Below are 20,060 nucleotides of genomic sequence, written 5' to 3' on the forward strand. Positions count from 1 at the left end.
ATGTAATAGCTTATAAGAAATTAGCATTTTTGAGATACTGTATAAATTATAAAATATCAAATATTTTATTACATGTTTTCATTTTCACAGTTCCTCCAGGCCCTCCAACAAGACCAGAAGTGTTCACTGTAACCGCCAACAGCATGAGCATTCGTTGGGAGGAACCATACCATGATGGTGGCAGCAAAGTCACTGGATACTGGATTGAAAAGAAGGAGCGTAACACAATTCTCTGGGTGAGAGAAAACAAGATTCCCTGCTTTGATTGCTACTACAAGGTGGAAGGCCTTGTTGAGGGTCTTGAATACCAGTTCAGAGTGTATGCAATGAATAGCGCTGGCCTCAGCAAAGCAAGCGAAGCATCAAAGAGAGCTGTGGCTCAAAATCCAGTTGGTAAGTACATCACAATCAAAAAGTAATTCATACCAGTCTAGATCAGCAAAAACAATACTTATATGTGTGCTTTGATGATACAAATTTATAGATCCTCCGGGAAAACCAGAGGTTACAAATGTATCAAGATCAACAGTCTCAATCAAATGGTCTGTGCCCCTAAACGATGGTGGAAGCCCAATCACAGGCTACATTGTTGAGCGCAAGCCATATACTGTCACTGGAGAAGGTCGCTGGCTTAAGTGTAACTACACTAATGTTACTAACACAAATTTCACTATCACTGCACTGGGAGAAGGAGAGGAATATGAATTCCGTGTAATTGCCAAAAATGCAAATGGAGTGTTGAGCCTGCCATCAGTTTCAACAGGACCAGTGACCTGCAAAGCAGAATACAGTATGTATCATACATGGTTCTTTCACTAAACACGAAAGACTAATATTTTATATTAATGAGAACCTAAATACTCATGACAACTCAATTATTTTGTAGTTCCTCCTAAAGCAGAGCTGGACAGCAAACTCCTTGTGGACACAGTTATAATTAGAGCTGGATCTGATCTGGTGCTGGATGCTGCTGTTGGTGGTAAGCCTGAGCCTAAAGTCAGCTGGTCCAAGGGTACAAAAGAGCTAGAGCTTTGTGAAAAATATGCTCTCCAGTACTCAAGTACACGTGCTCTGGCAATCATCAAGTTCTGTGACAGAGATGACACTGGGAAGTATGTTCTGACAGTTAGAAATGCAAGTGGAACAAAAACTGCTGAGGTCAATGTTAAAGTGCTTGGTAAGTGTGCTAAACATACAGCGATAACATAAATGAACGGTATCTTCAGTCCCAAATATGTTGTCCATTCATACGATAATCTTTCATCTTTTTCAAGATACACCTGGCCCCTGTCAGGAGATTATAGTCAGCAATGTCTCTGAGGAAAAATGCACAGTGTCTTGGAAAGAGCCACTGGAGGATGGTGGTGACCCCATCACACATTACATTGTTGAAAGAAGGGATACCAATAGACTTAACTGGGTTATCATGGAGGCTGAATGCAAAGCCCTAACATGTGAAATTAAAAGACTTTTCAAGAACAATGAATATATCTTCCGTGTGAGAGGTGTGAACAAGTATGGACCTGGTGTGGCAGTACAGTCTACCCCCATCTTTGCCAGAAACTCATTCAGTAAGTGCCATGATTAATATTAAAAACATTAGCTAAGCTATTTTTCAGTGTTACATGTTACAATATTGCAACTTCATTTCCAATTACAGCTGTCCCATCACCCCCTGGAACACCAGAAATCCTTGCAGTTGGAAAAGACTATGCAACGATCGAGTGGCTGAAGCCTGAGAGCGATGGTGGCAGTGAAGTCACAAACTACTTGATTGAATTCCGTGAAAGAAAGAGTGTAAGATGGATTAAGGTTAACAGAGATTCTATTCTCAAGGAGACATCCTTCAAAGTCACTGGTCTCCATGAGAGCAACATTTACCAGTTCCGCATTACAGCCATGAATGCAGCTGGTGATAGTGAACCTAGTGAAGTGTCAATGTATGCAGTATGTAGAGTACCAACAGGTATGTTTCTGAAACAACCTCATTGTTAAAAATGTAACGTGTATATTACTTTAGTAACAACTGTTTACCTTATAATGTGAAATCCCTATTTTAGGCACTCCAGATCCACCTTCAATTCCAAGGGTTACAGACACACACAAGGATAGTATTAGCCTTGCCTGGACACGACCAGTTGAAGATGGAGGTGCAGATGTTATTGGTTACGTTCTTGAGATGCAAGAAGCTGGTGCAGAGGAATGGACAAAAGTGCATGAAAAGAATCTTAGGGTGACAGAACACACAGTTGCAGGTCTTTCTGCTGGCAAAAAATACTGTTTCAGAGTTGCAGCAGTCAATGTAAATGGAATGGGTGATTTCAGTGATCCTTGTGCAGAGACTGAGCCTGTGGAAAGAACTGGTATGTTCACACAAATTCCATATTGTTATATGCTGTCAAAGTTTTATATGTACAAATGCAAGAAAGAAGTTATGTCCAATATCTTTGTAAGTATCTTCTCTATTAAACTCTCTTGTTTATTATTTATTCCAGAAATTCCTGACCTTGAGCTGTCTGATGAACTGACAAAGACAATTTGTCTGAGAGCAGGAAGTTCTCTGCGGCTCCATGTTACTGTTACTGGTAGACCAATCCCAACTGTAACCTGGACCAAACCCGGTGTGGACCTCCAAAATCGTGGCTTTATTGAAGTGACAAATACTGCTACAACTCTCATTATTGACAAGGTGCACCGCTATGATGCTGGTAGATATACAATTGAAGCTTCAAATTCAGCTGGGAAGAAGGATGCAAGCATTCTTGTGAAAATCTATGGTATATTTATTTAAATATATTTTTTCTCATATTAAATCATGCACATTATTTATAGTGCATATAACAACATACCATGAAATGATGTCTAACCAGCCTGTTTATGAATTCTTTCTCAGATACACCTGGTCCAACTGGTCCAATTAAGATGAAAGAGCTTACAAAAGATTTTGCTCATATTACTTGGGATGCTCCTGAGGCTGATGGTGGAGCACCTGTCAATAATTACATCATTGAAAGACGAGAGGCATCAATGAGAGCATACAAAACTGTCACATCCAAATGCAGCAAGACATCATACAAAATAACTGGTCTGACAGAAGGAATGCTGTATTATTTCAGAGTCTTACCAGAGAATATCTATGGTATTGGTGAACCTTGTGAGACAAGCGATGTTGTGTTGGTGTGCGAAGTTCCACTTCCACCAGCCAAGCTTGAAGTTGTAGATGTAACCAAATCCAGTGTATCACTTGCCTGGGAGAAACCTTTACATGATGGAGGCAGCAGAATCACTGGCTACATTGTCGAGGCTTGTAAAGCTGGTACTGACAAGTGGATGAAGGTGGCAACTTTGAAACTTACAGACTTTGAGTTCACTATCATGTCACTTAATGAGAATGAGCAGTACTTCTTCAGGGTACGTGCTGTCAACAGCAGAGGAGCTGGTGAGCCAAAAGAAATTGTTACAGCTGTGACAGTTCAAGATCAAAGAGGTATGTACTACGATATTAACAAAAAATACAAGATGCTGTCATTTGTTTGTCATGTCTCACTGTTTATGCCTTTTTCCCTCTTTCAGTCATGCCAAAGGTTGATCTGTCAGCTATTCCACAGAAGACGATAAGTGTTTTGGCAGGCAAACCCCTTGAGCTTGACTTAACAATTATAGGAAGACCACCACCAGTTTGTTCTTGGTTCTTCAATGACAATAGGTTAAAGATTGTGGAGCGTGTGAAGATAAAGTCAACTGGAAAATTCTCTAAATTAACTATTCTTGACACTACCATTGATGACAGTGGAGTGTATACTCTTGAGGTAAAAAACATAACAGGAGTAACTACTGAAAACATCAAAGTCATCATTCTTTGTAAGTACCGACTCCCTGCATGAAAATAGATATTTTAAAATGGTTGAGTTTTAATATTAATCATAAACCTCTTCTCTCTCTGTAGCCAAACCTGATGAGCCTCAAGGACCCATCCGATTTGATGAAATTGACGCAACATCAGTCACAATAAGCTGGGATCCACCTACGAGAGATGGTGGTGCACCAATTAGCAACTATGTTGTTGAACAACGTGATGCTCATCGTCCAGGATGGGTACCTGTATCGGAATCAGTTACCAGACCAACATTCAAATTTGACAGGTTGACAGAGGGCGATGAATATGTGTTCCGTGTCGCAGCAACCAATCGCTATGGCACTGGGGATTACTTACAGTCAGAAATCGTAATGTGCAAGAGCTCCAAATGTAAGAAAAAAAATATAAAATCATGTACTGTATATATATATTCTAGACCTACTTGATCACAATTTCGAATTGTTGTTACAGCCATTCCCGGGCCGCCTGGAAGACCCATTGTATTTGATGTATCACGTGATGGCATGACTGTTGCATGGGAGCCACCAGATGAGGATGGAGGCTTAGAGGTGTCTGGCTACATTATTGAACGCAAGGAGGTCAGATCTGATAGGTGGATCCGTGCTAATAAAAATCCAGTGACAATGACAAGATACAGATCCACTGGATTAATTGAAGGCCTGGAATATGAACACAGAGTGACAGCCATCAATGCTCGTGGTGTCGGCAAACCTAGCCTTCTTTCTAAACCAGCAGTAGCAACTGATCCAGTTGGTAAGCAAAATTTTACTATTAATACATTTTTTGTGTGTACAAATTGAATTTTGGTAAATTCAATTATTATCACTTATTAAACAATTACATAACCCCTACAGATCCACCAGGGTCACCTCAAAACCCACGAGTCACAGATACCACAAAATCTTCTGTGTCTTTGGCCTGGAGTCCTCCAGATGAGGAGGGTGGTTCTAAGGTTACAGGCTATCTAATTGAGATGCAAAAGGTTGGATCAGTAACCTGGTTGAAGTGCAATGCTACACCTTCACTGATCTGTGAATATACTTTGACACAAATGCCACAAGGAGAAGAATTTAAATTCCGTGTTATGGCTTGCAATGCTGGTGGACCAGGTGAACCAGCTGAAGTACCAGGTGTTGTGACTATAACAGAGATGCTTGGTAAGATCTTATGACCCTGTCATAAACTCCCTGTAGTTATATGTGTGAAATTCTTTATGTCTGGAATAATTTAATGATTTGAAATGTGCTGTTTCAGATCCTCCAAGTTATGATCTTGAGGCAAAATACAAAGATGTCCTTGTAGTCAGATCCGGAGGAGTAATCAAACTTTCAGTACCCATCAAAGGCAAACCTGCTCCTACCTGCAAATGGACGAAGGATGGATCAGAGGTGACCAACCGTGCAATGATTGCTTCCAATGAAGATGTATCAGAGCTTGTAATCAAACAAGCTGAAAGGTCTGATTCTGGTGTTTACTATCTCAATCTGGAAAACAAGTGTGGCAAAAAGATGCTTCCTATAAAGGTCAAGGTTATTGGCCGCCCATCTGTACCTGAAGGCCCTCTTAGATTTGATGATATACAAGAACATTCTGTAAGAGTGAGCTGGAAACCACCAACAGAAGATGGTGGTTCTGAAATTGTTGGCTACATTGTGGAGAGACGTGAAGTAACAAAAGCAGCTTGGTACACTGTTGACTCACGAGTGGTTGACACATCCCTTGTGGTTAAGGGACTACAAGAAAATGTTGAATACCACTTCAAGGTGACAGCAGAGAACCAGTTTGGAATAAGCAACTCCCTGAAATCAGAGACAACTGTTGTACCAAAGACTCCCATTTGTAAGTGCTTGTCAGTGGTCTCATTTCCAGGCATTGCATGTTTGTTATTAAACAAAAAAACATTTTCTTAAATTTTTTGTTATTAATATTTAGGTGCCCCAGAGGCTTCAGGCACTCCACCAGAAATTATGGATGTTACTAAGAATTCTGCTGCTTTGGCTTGGACTAAACCCAAAGATGATGGTGGATCTCGCATTACTGGTTACTTTATTGAGTACAAAGAAGTGTCGTCTGAAAAGTGGATTCGTCATGAGACAAAGATTACCTCAACAATGTATACTCTTAGTCAGCTCTCTACTGATGCTGAGTATCAGTTCCGTGTTATTGCTGTGAATGACATTGGAGAGAGTGAACCAGGACCTGCATCAGATTCAGTAATATGCAAAGATCCCTTTGGTATGACCTCATTCTTAATTTTCTCTGTTCATTAATTGATTTAAAATTGATGTCTTGATTTAATAAAAAGAAAAAAAATAACACTATTGCGCTCTTGATTTATTTAGATAAACCAAGCCAGCCAGGAGAAATTGACACTATGACTGTTACCAAAGACTACATTACAATTAACTGGGAGGCTCCAGCATGTGATGGTGGAAAACCAGTTCTTGGCTACTGGATTGAATACCGAAAGTCTGGAGAGAGTGCTTGGAAGAAATGCAATAAGGAGCGCACAAAGGACAAACAATACACACAGGGTGGTCTACAAGAGGCAGCTGAATATGAATTCAGAGTATTTGCTGAAAATGAAACCGGAATTAGCAGACCACGCAGAACAGCAACTGGCATCAAAACTAAACTGGGTGGTATGTACTGTATGGTTTGAAATAACATAAGTATTATTGTATGTATTTGTCAGTACAATAATATTAACAAATATTTATCCCAGTGCATTTTAGAGGAGAAATTTATTTGACTAAAATGAACCTCACTATAGCTGTCTCTGCTGTTTTTTTTTTTTTAGTTGGAACTAAACCAGCTCTCAGGAAAGAGATGGATGAAGTCACTGCTAAACTAGGACAAACTGCAACTCTCAAATGTCAGATTATTGGAAGACCTGTTCCAGAAATTAAATGGTACAAGGGTGGAAAGGAAATCAAAGAAGGTCGCAAATATGCAGCGACCTCTGATGGCCGCAGTCATACACTGACCATTTCAACCGATCAACAGGAAGATGAGGGTTTGTACACATGCAAGGCTGTGAATGAAGCCGGGGAGTGTGAGACCAGTGGAACTCTGGTCCTTGAAGCAGCACCACAGTTCCCAGTGCCACTGAAAGACAAATTATTTGCAACATGTGGTAGCACAGTGCGCATACATGTTGTTTACATTGGTCGACCTCAGCCTAAGATCATGTGGCTTTATGGAGCCAAGGCTTTGGAGCCCTCTGAGAACGTAATAATTGAAAATACAGAGCATTACACTCATTTGATTCTCAAAAATGTACAGCGCAGAGTAAACGGAGGAAAATACAGAATCAGGATCAACAACCATTTCGGGGCTGCAGATACTGTAACTCATGTTGAAATCTTAGGTATATGATGCTTAATGCTTAATAATTTGTTTAAAATATCTGGTAGGTATTAGTGGAAATAAGACCAATTAACATATTCTTTGTGCTTTCAGATAAACCTGCATTGCCAGAAGGCCCTCTTGTTCTTGATGCACTGTTGAAGAATTCTGTGATAATTAGCTGGAAAGCACCCAAAGATGATGGAGGATCTATGATCACAAATTATATTGTGGAAAAGCGTGAAGACAAGGAAGGAGCAGAGTGGGAACTTGTATCTTCATCTATCACAGGCACTTCATGCAGAATTCCTAACCTTGTTGAAAATGAGGGATACTTCTTCCGTGTTTCAGCACAAAATCGTTATGGCAATAGTGAATCACTGGAGAATCCTTCTGCTATCCTCATCAAGAGTCAGCTAGGTAAGTAATGAAGAAACATGATTAAAGAAGTAACTACAATTTTGATGTTATTTTTTCAGTGTTGTAATTCAAATTAAAATGTATGTTTATACAGAGAGGCCAGGAGCTCCATTAAAACCAGTTGTTTCTGCACTTACCAAAAACTCCTGTGTTGTGTCTTGGAAGCCACCTCTCAGTGATGGTGGTTCTAAAATTAAGATCTACTGTCTTGAAAAACGAGATAAGAAGAAGGGTGAATGGGTTGCAGTTACAACAGATGAAATCCACCAGACTGTTTATTCTGTCAAGGGCCTGACAGAAGGTGTGGAGCATGAATTCCGGGTGAAATGTGAAAACCTTGGTGGAGAAAGTGAGTACAGTGAAGTATCTGACCCTGCCATTCCAAAGACTGATGTTGAAGTGCGTGCTCCTGCCTTCAAAGAAGACCTCAGAAACATGAGTGTAAAATTCAAGAGCAATTCAACATTTGTCTGCAAGATAACAGGACAGCCCAAGCCTGTAATAAAATGGTTCAAGCGTGGTAAGGAAATTCAAGCTGATGGCACCAAAATCAAGATCCAAGAATTCAAGGGAGGCTACCATCAGCTTGTTATTGCTGATTGTGATACAGAAGACTCAACTGTATATCAGATCAGAGCAACAAACCAGGGTGGAACCATTTCTGCTACTGTTTCTCTAGATGTTGAAAGTAAGTTTCCTTACTTTATCTGGCTAAACATATTATTCTGTCTGTAGAAAATTTTCAAAGTGATGCATTACAATTTTTCTTTTTTCAGTCCCTGCTAAAATTCATCTACCTAAGAATCTGCAAGGAAAGGAGGCTATCCCTGCCCTTCGTGGTGAAGTGGTGAACATCAAAATTCCATTCAGTGGAAAACCAGATCCAGTTATCACTTGGCAGAAGGGACAAGACCTTCTTGATAATGATGGACACTATCAAGTCATTGTTACACGATCCTTCACATCTCTTGTATTCTTGAATGGAGTAGAAAGGAATGATGCTGGTTTCTATATTGTGTGTGCCAAAAATAGATTTGGAATTGACCAGCAAACAGTTGAGCTTGATGTTGCAGATGTGCCTGATCCACCACGTGGCATCAAGGCCAGTGATGTTTCGAGAGATTCTGTAACACTTCACTGGGTAGCACCTGCCAATGATGGTGGAAGTAAAGTCACAAACTATATCATAGAAAAGTGTGCCACAACAGCAGAAAGATGGGTTCGTGTTGGCCAGTCTCGTGACACCCACTATACTGTTGTCAATCTGTTTGGGAAAACAAGTTACCAATTCCGTGTCATAGCTGAAAGTAAATTTGGTCAGAGTGCACCGTCTGAGCCAAGTGGATCTGTTGTAACGAAGGAAGACAAATCAAGAGTTCTTAACTATGATGAAGAAGTTGATGACACCAGGCCAGTTTCCAAAAGCAAAGCTCCTCATTCAGAGGCTAAGAATGTTCACAACAAGTACATGATTGCTGAAGAGCTTGGCCGCGGACAGTTTGGTATTATTCACCGGTGCATTGAAACCAGTTCTGAGAAAACTTACATGGCTAAATTTGTCAAAGTTAGAGGTGCAGATCAGGCACTAGTGAAGAAAGAAATTGCAACACTGAATGTGGCACGCCACAAGAACTTCCTGTTACTGCATGAGTCATTTGACTGCCCTGAAGAGCTAGTCATGATTTATGAGTTCATCTCTGGTGTGGACATATTTGAGCGCCTTGGTACAGCCAATTTTGAGCTCAATGAGCGTGAAATTGTTAACTATATCAGACAAGTATGTGAAGCTCTTGAATTCCTTCACAGCAAGAGTTATGGCCACTTTGATATCAGGCCTGAAAATATAGTGTACACTACAAGAAAGGGAAATAATGTCAAGATCATTGAGCTTGGACAATCTAGACACCTTACACCTGGCGACCAAATTAAGATTCAGTACACGACAGCTGAGTTTGCGGCACCAGAAATACATCAAAATGAGATGGTTAGCACCGTGACAGATATGTGGTCTGTCGGTGTCCTTGTGTATGTTCTTCTCAGTGGACTTAATCCATTCGCTGCTGAAACTAATCAGCAAATGATTGAGAGCATTTGCAATGCTGATTACAGTTTTGATGATGAAGCCTTCAAGCATGTAAGTGTTGAGGCATTTGACTTTGCGGACCGCCTACTAACCAAAGAGCGCAAACATCGTATGACCGCTGCTGAGGCTTTGAATCATCCTTGGCTGACAATGAACTCAGAGCAGCTAAGCACTAGGTCCATCAAGATTACACGCCATAAGAGATATTACCAAGCCATGGTTAAGAAAGAATGGAACACTGTTGTGTCATCTGCTCGTGTTGCCAGTGGTGGTGCTATCAGAAGTCAGCGAGGAGTAACAGTCTCTAAAGTGAAGATTGCACCATTTGAACATGGACCAGTTGCAGGACTAATTAAACACAGTGTTGCTGATGAAGGTGATGATATCAAGCTCATTTGCACCATTGATAACTACGATAGCACCACCGAAGTAACATGGTACTGTGGAGTAAGACAACTAGAAGAAGGCGCTAAATATGAAATTACTTATGACGACGGGCTTGCTACCATAACTATCAAAGGAATCACCAGAACTGATGACGGAACATACAGATGTAAAGTTGTCAATGAGTATGGTGAGGACAGTGCCTATGCTGAGCTCTTTGTCAAAGGGGTAAGATCCTATCGTGAGTTCTTCACTACACGTGTTGTAAAGAAAGTAAAACGCAGAGTTGACACAGCAAGACTTCTGCAAAGACCTCCTGAATTTACTTTGCCATTGTGTAACCGCACTGCTTACATTCGAGAGGATGTGCGCTTTGGTGTCACAATCACAGTGCATCCTGAACCTCGTGTAATGTGGTTGAAAACTGGTCAAAAGATTATGCCAGGAGATGATGATAAGAAATACACTTTTGTTAGTGATAAGGGCCTGTATCAGTTAGTGATTCGTAATCTTGACCCAGATGATGACGCAGAATACACTGTTGTGGCACGGAACAGATTTGGTGATGACAGTTGCAAGGCTCGTCTCACAGTGATCCCTCGTCCTGCTCCTGCTGATAACACCTTGAGACCTATGTTCAAACGTGTTCTTGCTAACTTGGAATGCAGAGAAGGCCAGAGTGTACGTTTTGAAATGAGAGTGTCAGGGCATCCTTCATTGAAATGGGAGAAAGATGGCATGCCTTTGGCATTTGGTCCACAAATTGACGTTGTGCATGAAGGCTTAGATTACTATGTCTTACATGTAAGAGATACTCTTCCAGAAGATTCTGGCACGTACAGAGTCATTGCAACTAACTCAGCTGGGTCTGCAAGTTGCCAATCCACACTCAAGGTTGAACGTGTGATACACATCAAGAAGGAGGAGAGTGAGGAACAAAAGAAGAAGAAACACGATCTTGATCAGCAAGAGATGGACAAGAGAGTAAGACTAACTCAGATACTAGCAGGTGCAGATGTTACCCCACTTACTCCAGTCGCACAGCAAGCACTAAGAGACGCTGCAACTATGTTCAAGCCAGCAATCACTACCAAGAAAGTCAAGAGCGAAGCTGAGGAAGCCAAAGAAAAAGAAGAAAAAAAGAAGAGAGCAGAAGAAAAGAGGTTGAGAATGCCATATGTTATTCCTCCACCTCGTGTTGTTGCTCCTACTGCTCTTGAGGAGGACATGGAAATCAAACACTTTGTGCCTTTCTCTGATATGAAGTGGTACAAGAAACTCCGTGATCAGTATGAGTTCCCGGAGCCAATGGAAAAGTTCCCCCAGAAAAGACTTAAGCGCATCCGGCTGTCAAGGTGGGATCAGTTCTATGAAGTACCCCTGCCGAGAATTAAAGACCAATACAAGCCAAAATGGCATATTCCTGTTTCACAGGATGACCTTGAGACTGTAAGGCCAGCAAGACACCGTACACCTTCTCCAGAGATGGAGGCTTACTACAGAATCAGGAGACGCTCTCTTGGTGATCTTTCTGATGAGGAACTGCTTCTGCCTGTTAAAGAATACTTGTCAATGAAGAGAACAGAGGAAGAACGACTTAAACTTGAGGATGAACTTGAGTTAGGCTATTCTGCTTCTCCACCAAGACTTAGCCCTGTACGCTTTGAACTCTCTGCACTGCGTCACCCATCACCGAAGAGAGCTGCATATGATGAGGAGGAAGGGGAGGAAGTTCCAACATATGACTCCTACCGTATTCCATCTAAATATGAGGCTGGTCCAAGCTATATTGACTTACGTCAGCGTCACGATAGGGCAACATACAGACCTCCAAGACAAAAGCAAAGGTTGTATGAGGAAAAAGAGGATCAGGAACTGCTTAGGTCAGCAATGACAACCACAAAGTTAACTTCCTACAAGAGCCAACTGCAGCACATTGAGTTTGAGGAGAAAACAAAAGTCAAAAGAAAGGAGAAAACAAGAGTTTCTGTGTCAGCGGTAACTGAGGCAGCAGTCATAACTGATATACCTACAGCATCATTCTCTCCTGGCTATGCTACAGTAACTCGTCCAAAGAAGCCTTCTGCTGCTCTGGCAGAAAAAGAAGTGGTTAAAACGACATCACTTGAAAAAACACGCCCACGTTCCCCCAGCCTTGAATCTGCTGAGAAAGCAGCCACTACACCAGACTTATCAACAAAAATTGATTATATGTCAAGGTATGAGTCAAGAAAGAAAGCCTTGAAAACTGAGAGGAAGCTTGAAATTGTGACCCAGCAGCCTTTTACCCTTGACCATGCTCCCAGAGTGACTGTAAGAATGCGCTCTCACCGTGTGCCAATTGGTCAAAGCACTAAATTCACACTGAATGTCCAATCTAAGCCAGAAGCACAGATTAAATGGTACCACAATGGAGTGCAGATTGAAGAAAGCAGAAAATACCGTATGTTTAACATGAGTGGTGTTTTGTCTCTTCAAATCACTGATTGTCAGGAAGAGGACAGTGGCACCTACCGTGTCGTCTGCACAAATGCAAAGGGAGAGGCCTCTGACTATGCCACTCTCGATGTTGCTGGTGATGGATTTTCTGCATATGCCTCACAACGTAAAGATGAGGAGCCACCAACTCCCTTTGTCCCTGAGATGACAAAAACAGATGTTTATCATGTTTCATCTACAAAAGCAGCATCTGTATCAGAAACACAAGTGGAATTATCCAAAACTAAAACAGACAAGATAGAAGAGACAACTGAGACTGTTGTTCAGGAGGAGCAGGTAACATCGGAAATCAAACTTGAAACCATGGCAGTGACAGCAGTTGAGGAAGTTGTGGTTGAGAACATTTCTGAGACTAAACTTGAAGCTACAGAAGTGACAACAGTAGTGGAAAAAGTGGTTGAGGAAAAGAAGCCAACTCTCCCAGCAACAATTCTGACTAAACCCCAGTCACTCACAGTATCTGAGGGAGAATCTGTTAAATTCACCTGTGATGTTGATGGTGAACCTGCACCCACTATAACATGGATGCGAGAGACTCAAGTAATTGTGTCCTCTCATCGTTACCATATTACCTCAACTGAATATAAATCTACCTTTGAGATTACCCAAGTAGAAACGTCAGATGGAGGTAATTACACAGTAATGGCAGAGAACTCTGAAGGTAAACAGGAGGTACAGTTCAGTCTAACTGTTCGTAAACCAACACCTATACAGAAAGTTGTTGCTTCTCCTCCAAGAGTGAAATCTCCAGAGTCTCCCCGTATAAAGTCACCATTTGGAATTAGGTCTCCACAGAGAATTAAATCACCTGAACCAATTAAATCTCCACCAAGAGTTAAGTCCCCACCCATGGTAAAATCACCTACTCCAAAAGAAAAAACATCCAAGCCAACCTTCTCAGCAGAACTAAAAGACATCTCAGCCTCTGCAGATTCTATTATAAAGCTTACAGTGAAAGTGTCCGGTGAGCCTAAGCCATCAATCTCTTGGATGAAGGATAGAAAAGTAAGAGAGGGACTTTTATGAAAAAAGTTATATAGTAGAATGGATGGGTTTACTAACTAATTTTGACATTTTCTCACAGAACCTCTCTCAAGGTGGAAAATATGAAATATTTGAAGAACATGGTTCAGCACATCTTGAAATCTATGAAGCTGATGTCTCTGATAGTGGAGTGTACACATGTACAGCCAAAAACAGTGCTGGATCTGTTACTACAAACTGCACTGTTACCGTTCAAGGTATTGTAATGCGCAATTTAGTGCTCAAAATACATTATGATTTTAGAAAAATTATAATTTTTTGTAATTTTGCATGTACAATTGTACTTTAATCAAGATAAACTACTCTTTCCTGTACAGCACGAACAACAACAGTTGCCATTGAAAGAAAAGCAGAGTTGACAGAGCAAATAGTGAAAAAGGAGATTGCCTATGAGGAAGTGCAGTCCTTTACAGAAATTAAAGCATCAAAAACCCAAATGACAATGAGTCAAGGTCAGACTGTTACACTACGAGCAAACATCCCTGAAGCCTCTGATGTGAAATGGATCCTGAATGGAGCCGAGCTATCAAATTCAGAGAACTACAGATATGGTGTGTCAGGAAATGATCACACCCTGACAATTAAAAGCATCAGCCACCATGACCAGGGAATTCTCACATGTGAGGCCAAAACTGAACATGGTATAGTCAAGTGCCAGTTTGACATGACCGTCAGTGCAATGCACTCAAATGCACCAAGTTTCCTTGTGCAACCACGCTCCCAGAATGTAAACGAGGGACAAAATGTCACATTTACATGTGAAATCACTGGTGAAACTTCTCCTGAAATTGAGTGGCTCAAGGAAAATACAGTAGTGAGTATTTTGGGGGAAGAAGAAAGTACAGTTTATTTGTGTTTTTCCTCATAGCAGTCTGTTAACTTTATTTAAATTTATTTTTATCTTTGCAGATATCTATTACATCGAACATGAAATTGAGTCGGTCTAAGAATGTGTACACACTTGAGATTCACAATGCCACCATTGAAGACAGCGGAAAATACACAGTAAAAGCTAAGAACAAATTTGGACAGTGCTCTGCAACAGCATCACTGAATGTCCTTAGTAAGTGTTTGATCCATTCCTAAGAATAAATTAACACTCTGTAGTAACCTAGTATGAGCATCCTGTCCATTATATAAAGTGCTTGATCAAACCAAGCATGTATGTCCATGAAGAATACATATCTAATTATCACTAATTATCACTGCTCATCAATCAAGCTAACAAAATCTAACAATTCCTTCTACAAATGGAGCTATGTTCTTAAAGGGTTAGTTCACCCAAAAATGAAAATTAGCCCATAAATTACTCACCCTCAAGTCATCCTAGGTGTATATGACTTTGTTCTTTCAGATGAATCCAGTCGGAGTTATATTAAAAATGGTCTTTGATCTTTCAAGCTTGTTTCATGGCACTCAGCGACTGTTGCATGCATCAGTCCAAAAGAAGTTAAATACAAAGAGCCCATCCATAAAAAAAGTGTCAGCCCCAGGGGGTGAACAAAGGCCTTCAGTAGCGAATCGATGCGTTTTTGTAAGAAAAATATCCATATTCAAAACGTAATAATCACTTTAATGTAGCTTGCGCTCACTGTTGTACACGGAAGCAGTTCCGGGCGGATGACGTATGTAGGTCGGCTTTGCGCATGCGCCGCTCAGAAGTGATGCACGCGGAGGCGCAGGGGAGAGATCGAAACAAAACAACGGTCACTAATTAGAAGTACAAAACGAGGATTTGTAAAGAAGAATGTCGGAGGATTTTGATATAAGCCAAGAGGAGACTGGTTTTCCTTTGTTAAAGTAAGGAAACTTTGCTTCCTTTGCTCCTGTTAAAACGTTGGTTTTCACGAGACGCACATGCGCAACGCTGAACTCATACGTCATCCGCCCGGAGCTGCTTCCGTGTAGGACTGTTGGCGCAAGCTACATTAAAGTGATTATTACGTTTTGAATATGGATATTTTTCTTACAAAAACACATCGATTCGCTACAGAAGGCCTTTGTTCACCCCCCAGAGCCGTGTGAGACACTTTTTTTTTATGGATGGGGGCTTTGTATTTAACTTCTTTTGGACTGATGCATGCAACACCCGCTGAGTGGCATGAAACAGCTTGAAAGATCAAAGACAATTTTTAATATAACTCCGACTGGATTCGTCTGAAAGAAGAAAGTCATATACACCTAGGATGACTTGAGGGTGAGTAATTTATTGGCTAATTTTCATTTTTGGGTGAACTAACCCTTTAAGATCCCTTTGACTTTGTTGGATTGCATTTTGACCTACTGAATTTAACTACCACAGTACATAATAAAAATGCACCAAATAATATAAATGCATTTGCAGTTGGCATAGTGATAACGTTAACGGTATGAATTTTCAAGGATATAAATATCCAATCCATTTTTACCATCCATTAACCATGCATCACATAGTTTGATTCATTTGACAAAAATGTTTGAGAATAAAGTCAGAATAATCAAAAGATTATATTTTTCGATTAGCATTACCAACTGAATTTCCTTAAAGGTACAATCTGTAAGTGGTGCAACTGGAGCATTTTTTATTTTAGTAATACCAATGCCATCAAAACTGTTCCAATATACTTTACATTAAATATGCCCAAATGTTTCAAACAGGAAACAGAGACCAGTTGCACCATTTGAATTGCCTGTTGTACCTTTTTATGAAATAAATTGCATCAGTGACATGGTATTTGCTGTACTCTCACAGCTCTGGTTGAGGAACCTGCCAAAATGATAATTGTGGAGAAAGCCTCTGATGCTACGAGCATGCAGGGGAGTTATGCTGCCAAGCATGTAGTTTCAAAAATGCAAGAGACATCCTTCAGCAGTTCCAGCATGGCTGAGGTTAAATTTGAGAGCATGTCAGCGTCTAGCATGACCTCCATGACTTCTGAAAGAATGATAGCTATGAGCTCCAGCAGTATGATGGCAATGTCCAGTCACTCGCATGCTGAGGGGTCATCCATCAAAGCCATTTCTCATGGCCGCAAAGGTGAGATGGAAAGTCTGTGCATCTTTGCCAAAAAAACATTTACAGTTCAGCAAATCAGCAGAGCTATATCACCATAATAACAGATTCATTTGTTTGTCCTCTAACCAGGTATACCACCTAAGATTGAGGCTGCCCCTCAAGATATCAGTATTGAGTCAGGGAAGGACCTGACTGTAGCCTGTGCTTTCACTGGAGACCCAGCCCCTTCCATAGAATGGTCACATTCAGGGAAGACACTGTCCAGCAAGGAGGAGAGTGGACGATTGCAGATTGAGACTTCTCAAGATATCACCACTCTTGTTATAAGTGGAGTGAAAGAGACTGATGCTGGTGCATACACCTTAAAACTTTTTAATGAGTTTGGATTTGATACCACTACTGTCAATGTCAGGATTCGATCGATGTAAAAAAAATACAAATAGTTATACAATCCTCACCCCATTTCCCATTTCCCTCATTCAACATTCAAATCCTTTTTATTTATAGAATGAGAAAAAAATACTCCGTTCTTGATAAAGACCTGGATTTATGTTCTTGTAAATATGAACTATTTTTATTCCAAACTTGACATTAATTTATGCCAAACTAGACTAAAGTCTAAAGTTGCTATAAAATGTGCCATATTGGATAACTATGATCAGAAGTTCAGCACCATTTTGTGACATGTACATAATGTATATAGCCGAATTTACCGGTTATGGAAAATGTATGAATTGTTATGACAATATTAAGAAATGAAACAAGTGGAACTAAATGTTTTAACAGGAGAAAGTTTCACATGGAACGAATACTCTGTAAAACCTGAAACAAAGCAAAACTCTGTGCCTCAACAATAAGTTGAAGTCTTAAGATTGCCTCAACAGGTAGAGAGGCTCCCTGTTGAAGTTAACTAAAATCAGAGAGACGAAGTTATGCACTGTACATTTGTGCATGCAGTAATGCAGTAAGCAAGAATTTATGACTTGAACGCAAGACCTTGAGTGCTGTTTGCATTACCCTCATGTAAGCAGGGCAACTAGGCCTTGTGTTCAGACTGACGAAGTCATACCGCCATTTTAATGACAAGCTCAATGTGCGAGCGGCCTGCACAATGAGTTAATGATAATGTTTGTGCACAGTTTCTGGCAACGGACTGTTTGAATTTTAATTTTATGAAAGTAACACCACCTGGCCATTAATTGTAAAATCAATTCAAGTGCTTCTTTGTAGAAGCTGTGCCAAATCTGGGAGGATTGCTAGGTTATATTTTGTGTGTTTGTGTGTGTGTTAGCGTTAGAATCTCACTTTGTCAGCAGCCAGGGTATCCATCAAGTAATGTACCACAGAGACTTCATGTGCTGTGCTGTGCAAAGAAAAATACATGGATGTAATACCCTGCACATTGATTTATTAGAACTAATTTATGTAGTTTTACCCATATATTCAGCCTCCTTGAGTTTTATGAATTACTGATTTAATAAAGCATGTTTTCAGCACCATAAAATGTTTGTGTGTGAACGCTACTTAATTTCATATTTGATGTATGAATTATGTTTACTCAGTCTTTGAATAATAGCTTCATGTCTTCATAGTTGGTTTAAACAACATATTTAGTTTTCGTTTAAAGCAGGTTCACTTCTTTCAGTTTTATCGAATTTCAGCCAATGTTGTTTAACAGGATAACCTGCTTGAATCAGTCATTTGAAACAGGAGAGCAGCAACATTGCCAAGTTTCTTGCACTATTTAAAAAAGCATTTTAAAGGGTAAAACAAAAGCCATAAAATAATGTTCATCTGATGTCTAGTAACAATTAAATGGACATTATCTATTGACATTGCCTATTTAAAACAGCAAAATTATTTTATGATTATTCAATCTATAATTTATATAATTCTTTCTTGCTGTTAGGCGACTGATTAGATTATATACATACCCTTCGTACAATATAGCCTACGCCCATCTGAATCTATTCTAAATCTATAACACCCACTTAATCTATATAAACCCACCAGTGTAAAGTTTATTTCTGATCATAAATTAGTTTTTTTCAAATGTTTCTTCCTCAAAAGTAGGGTAGAGTGGGGGAAAATTGCCCCCTACTGTTTTTCCCAAAATAACCACTAGATATGGTTGAGATACCTTTCCGTTGTTGCACTACACTGAGAAGAGAGATGTAGAAGTATTCACTATGAAGCTTACACTGGTGACGTACCTGAGAGAAAAGGATTTCATCCACTGATCTACAGTATATGTTCTCTATTATAGATCAGTGATTTCATCTCATTTTCAGCAGTAGGAGAAAAAGTGTTTTAAAGCTTGTTTTGCAGAACATCACAGTTATTTATGATATAAGAATAGTTGGTTACACTTTACTTGAAGGGGTGTGCATAAGACTGACATGACACCTTCATAATCATGACATGACACATGTCATGAATATGAAGGTTTTTTTATGCATATTTATGACAACTGTCATTAAGTGTCATTCGCTCAGTTATGTAATTTATTATGCAAAGATGACATTGTTTGAGATGTCTTTGTTATGGGCTATGGTTAGGGATAAGGGTAGGGGTAGGGTTAGGTCAAATAATGTCATATTTGCATTAAAAATGACAACTGAGCGAATGACACTTAATGACAGTTGTCATAAACATGCATAAAACCTCCTTTATATTCATGACATGTGTCATGTCATGATTATGAAGGTGTCATGTCAGTCTTATGCACACCCCTTCAAGTAAAGTGTTACCGAATAGTTTAATGTTGTGTAAGGAAAATAAAATTATATTTTCAGTGATTTTTATTTTCCAAAACTAGTCTGTGGGGTAAAATGCGCCCAGGTGGCACGTCCCACTCATAAGTAGCCTACTGTAGTTACATGTTCTGAACATCACATCCTTTGTTTTTCCATAAAATGTAATCTAGCTAGGTGGTTGAATAAGTATTTTTGGACTTCATATTTAAAAATGACCTCAGGTTAGCACCACCAGCTAGTTAGCTAGCCAGCTAGCATCAGCTAATAATATTTTGCAAACAGGCTGATTTTAAGCAGGTTCATTATATTTATCTACTGTTCTTTTATATTGTCTTTTTAATTTTAAGATAAAACTGCTAGTACTCTGATGTTGCCCCACCCCGAGGGGCGTTTTCCACCTGTTTGGCAAAACACCCCCTTAATGGTACAAATTTAATTTTTGTTAAAAATGTAAAAACATGAAAACTCTAACTGCGGTCAGGCCAGCCTCCACTTTGAAAAATGCGGTCATTCTAGCCGCCACGTTGTTTTGTGATGCGCGCATATACTAGGCGTTACGGTAATAGCGTGTAAACCTCAGATCAAGGGAAAAAAGTTCAAGCTCTCATGCGTTATCACTCTCGCCCTCTCTCACTCTCACTCTCTCTCTCTCTC

General features: G+C 40.0%; 1 protein-coding gene across 1 annotated transcript in view; it reads left to right on the forward strand.

Moving 5' to 3' along the window:
- The window catches only part of LOC107601612 (titin-like), a 136,615-nt gene extending 119,517 nt beyond the window's left edge, over positions 1-17,098 (forward strand). Inside the window, exons 189-212 of the mRNA XM_016293856.1 lie at positions 91-393; positions 485-790; positions 887-1,177; positions 1,275-1,571; positions 1,661-1,966; positions 2,061-2,363; positions 2,496-2,777; positions 2,894-3,487; positions 3,574-3,861; positions 3,947-4,246; positions 4,328-4,630; positions 4,732-5,034; positions 5,132-5,716; positions 5,810-6,112; positions 6,220-6,519; positions 6,678-7,247; positions 7,340-7,645; positions 7,740-8,333; positions 8,422-13,616; positions 13,696-13,852; positions 13,973-14,469; positions 14,565-14,718; positions 16,387-16,671; positions 16,780-17,098. Of these exons, the coding sequence (XP_016149342.1) occupies positions 91-393; positions 485-790; positions 887-1,177; positions 1,275-1,571; positions 1,661-1,966; positions 2,061-2,363; positions 2,496-2,777; positions 2,894-3,487; positions 3,574-3,861; positions 3,947-4,246; positions 4,328-4,630; positions 4,732-5,034; positions 5,132-5,716; positions 5,810-6,112; positions 6,220-6,519; positions 6,678-7,247; positions 7,340-7,645; positions 7,740-8,333; positions 8,422-13,616; positions 13,696-13,852; positions 13,973-14,469; positions 14,565-14,718; positions 16,387-16,671; positions 16,780-17,078 (13,121 nt within the window). The 3' untranslated portion in view covers positions 17,079-17,098. The remainder of the gene's footprint in view (positions 1-90; positions 394-484; positions 791-886; positions 1,178-1,274; positions 1,572-1,660; positions 1,967-2,060; positions 2,364-2,495; positions 2,778-2,893; positions 3,488-3,573; positions 3,862-3,946; positions 4,247-4,327; positions 4,631-4,731; positions 5,035-5,131; positions 5,717-5,809; positions 6,113-6,219; positions 6,520-6,677; positions 7,248-7,339; positions 7,646-7,739; positions 8,334-8,421; positions 13,617-13,695; positions 13,853-13,972; positions 14,470-14,564; positions 14,719-16,386; positions 16,672-16,779) is intronic.
- Positions 17,099-20,060: the final 2,962 nt, after the last annotated feature.

Source organism: Sinocyclocheilus grahami, unplaced genomic scaffold, assembly GCF_001515645.1.
Source record: "Sinocyclocheilus grahami isolate Dianchi unplaced genomic scaffold, SAMN03320097.WGS_v1.1 scaffold308.1, whole genome shotgun sequence".
NCBI lineage: Eukaryota > Metazoa > Chordata > Actinopteri > Cypriniformes > Cyprinidae > Sinocyclocheilus > Sinocyclocheilus grahami.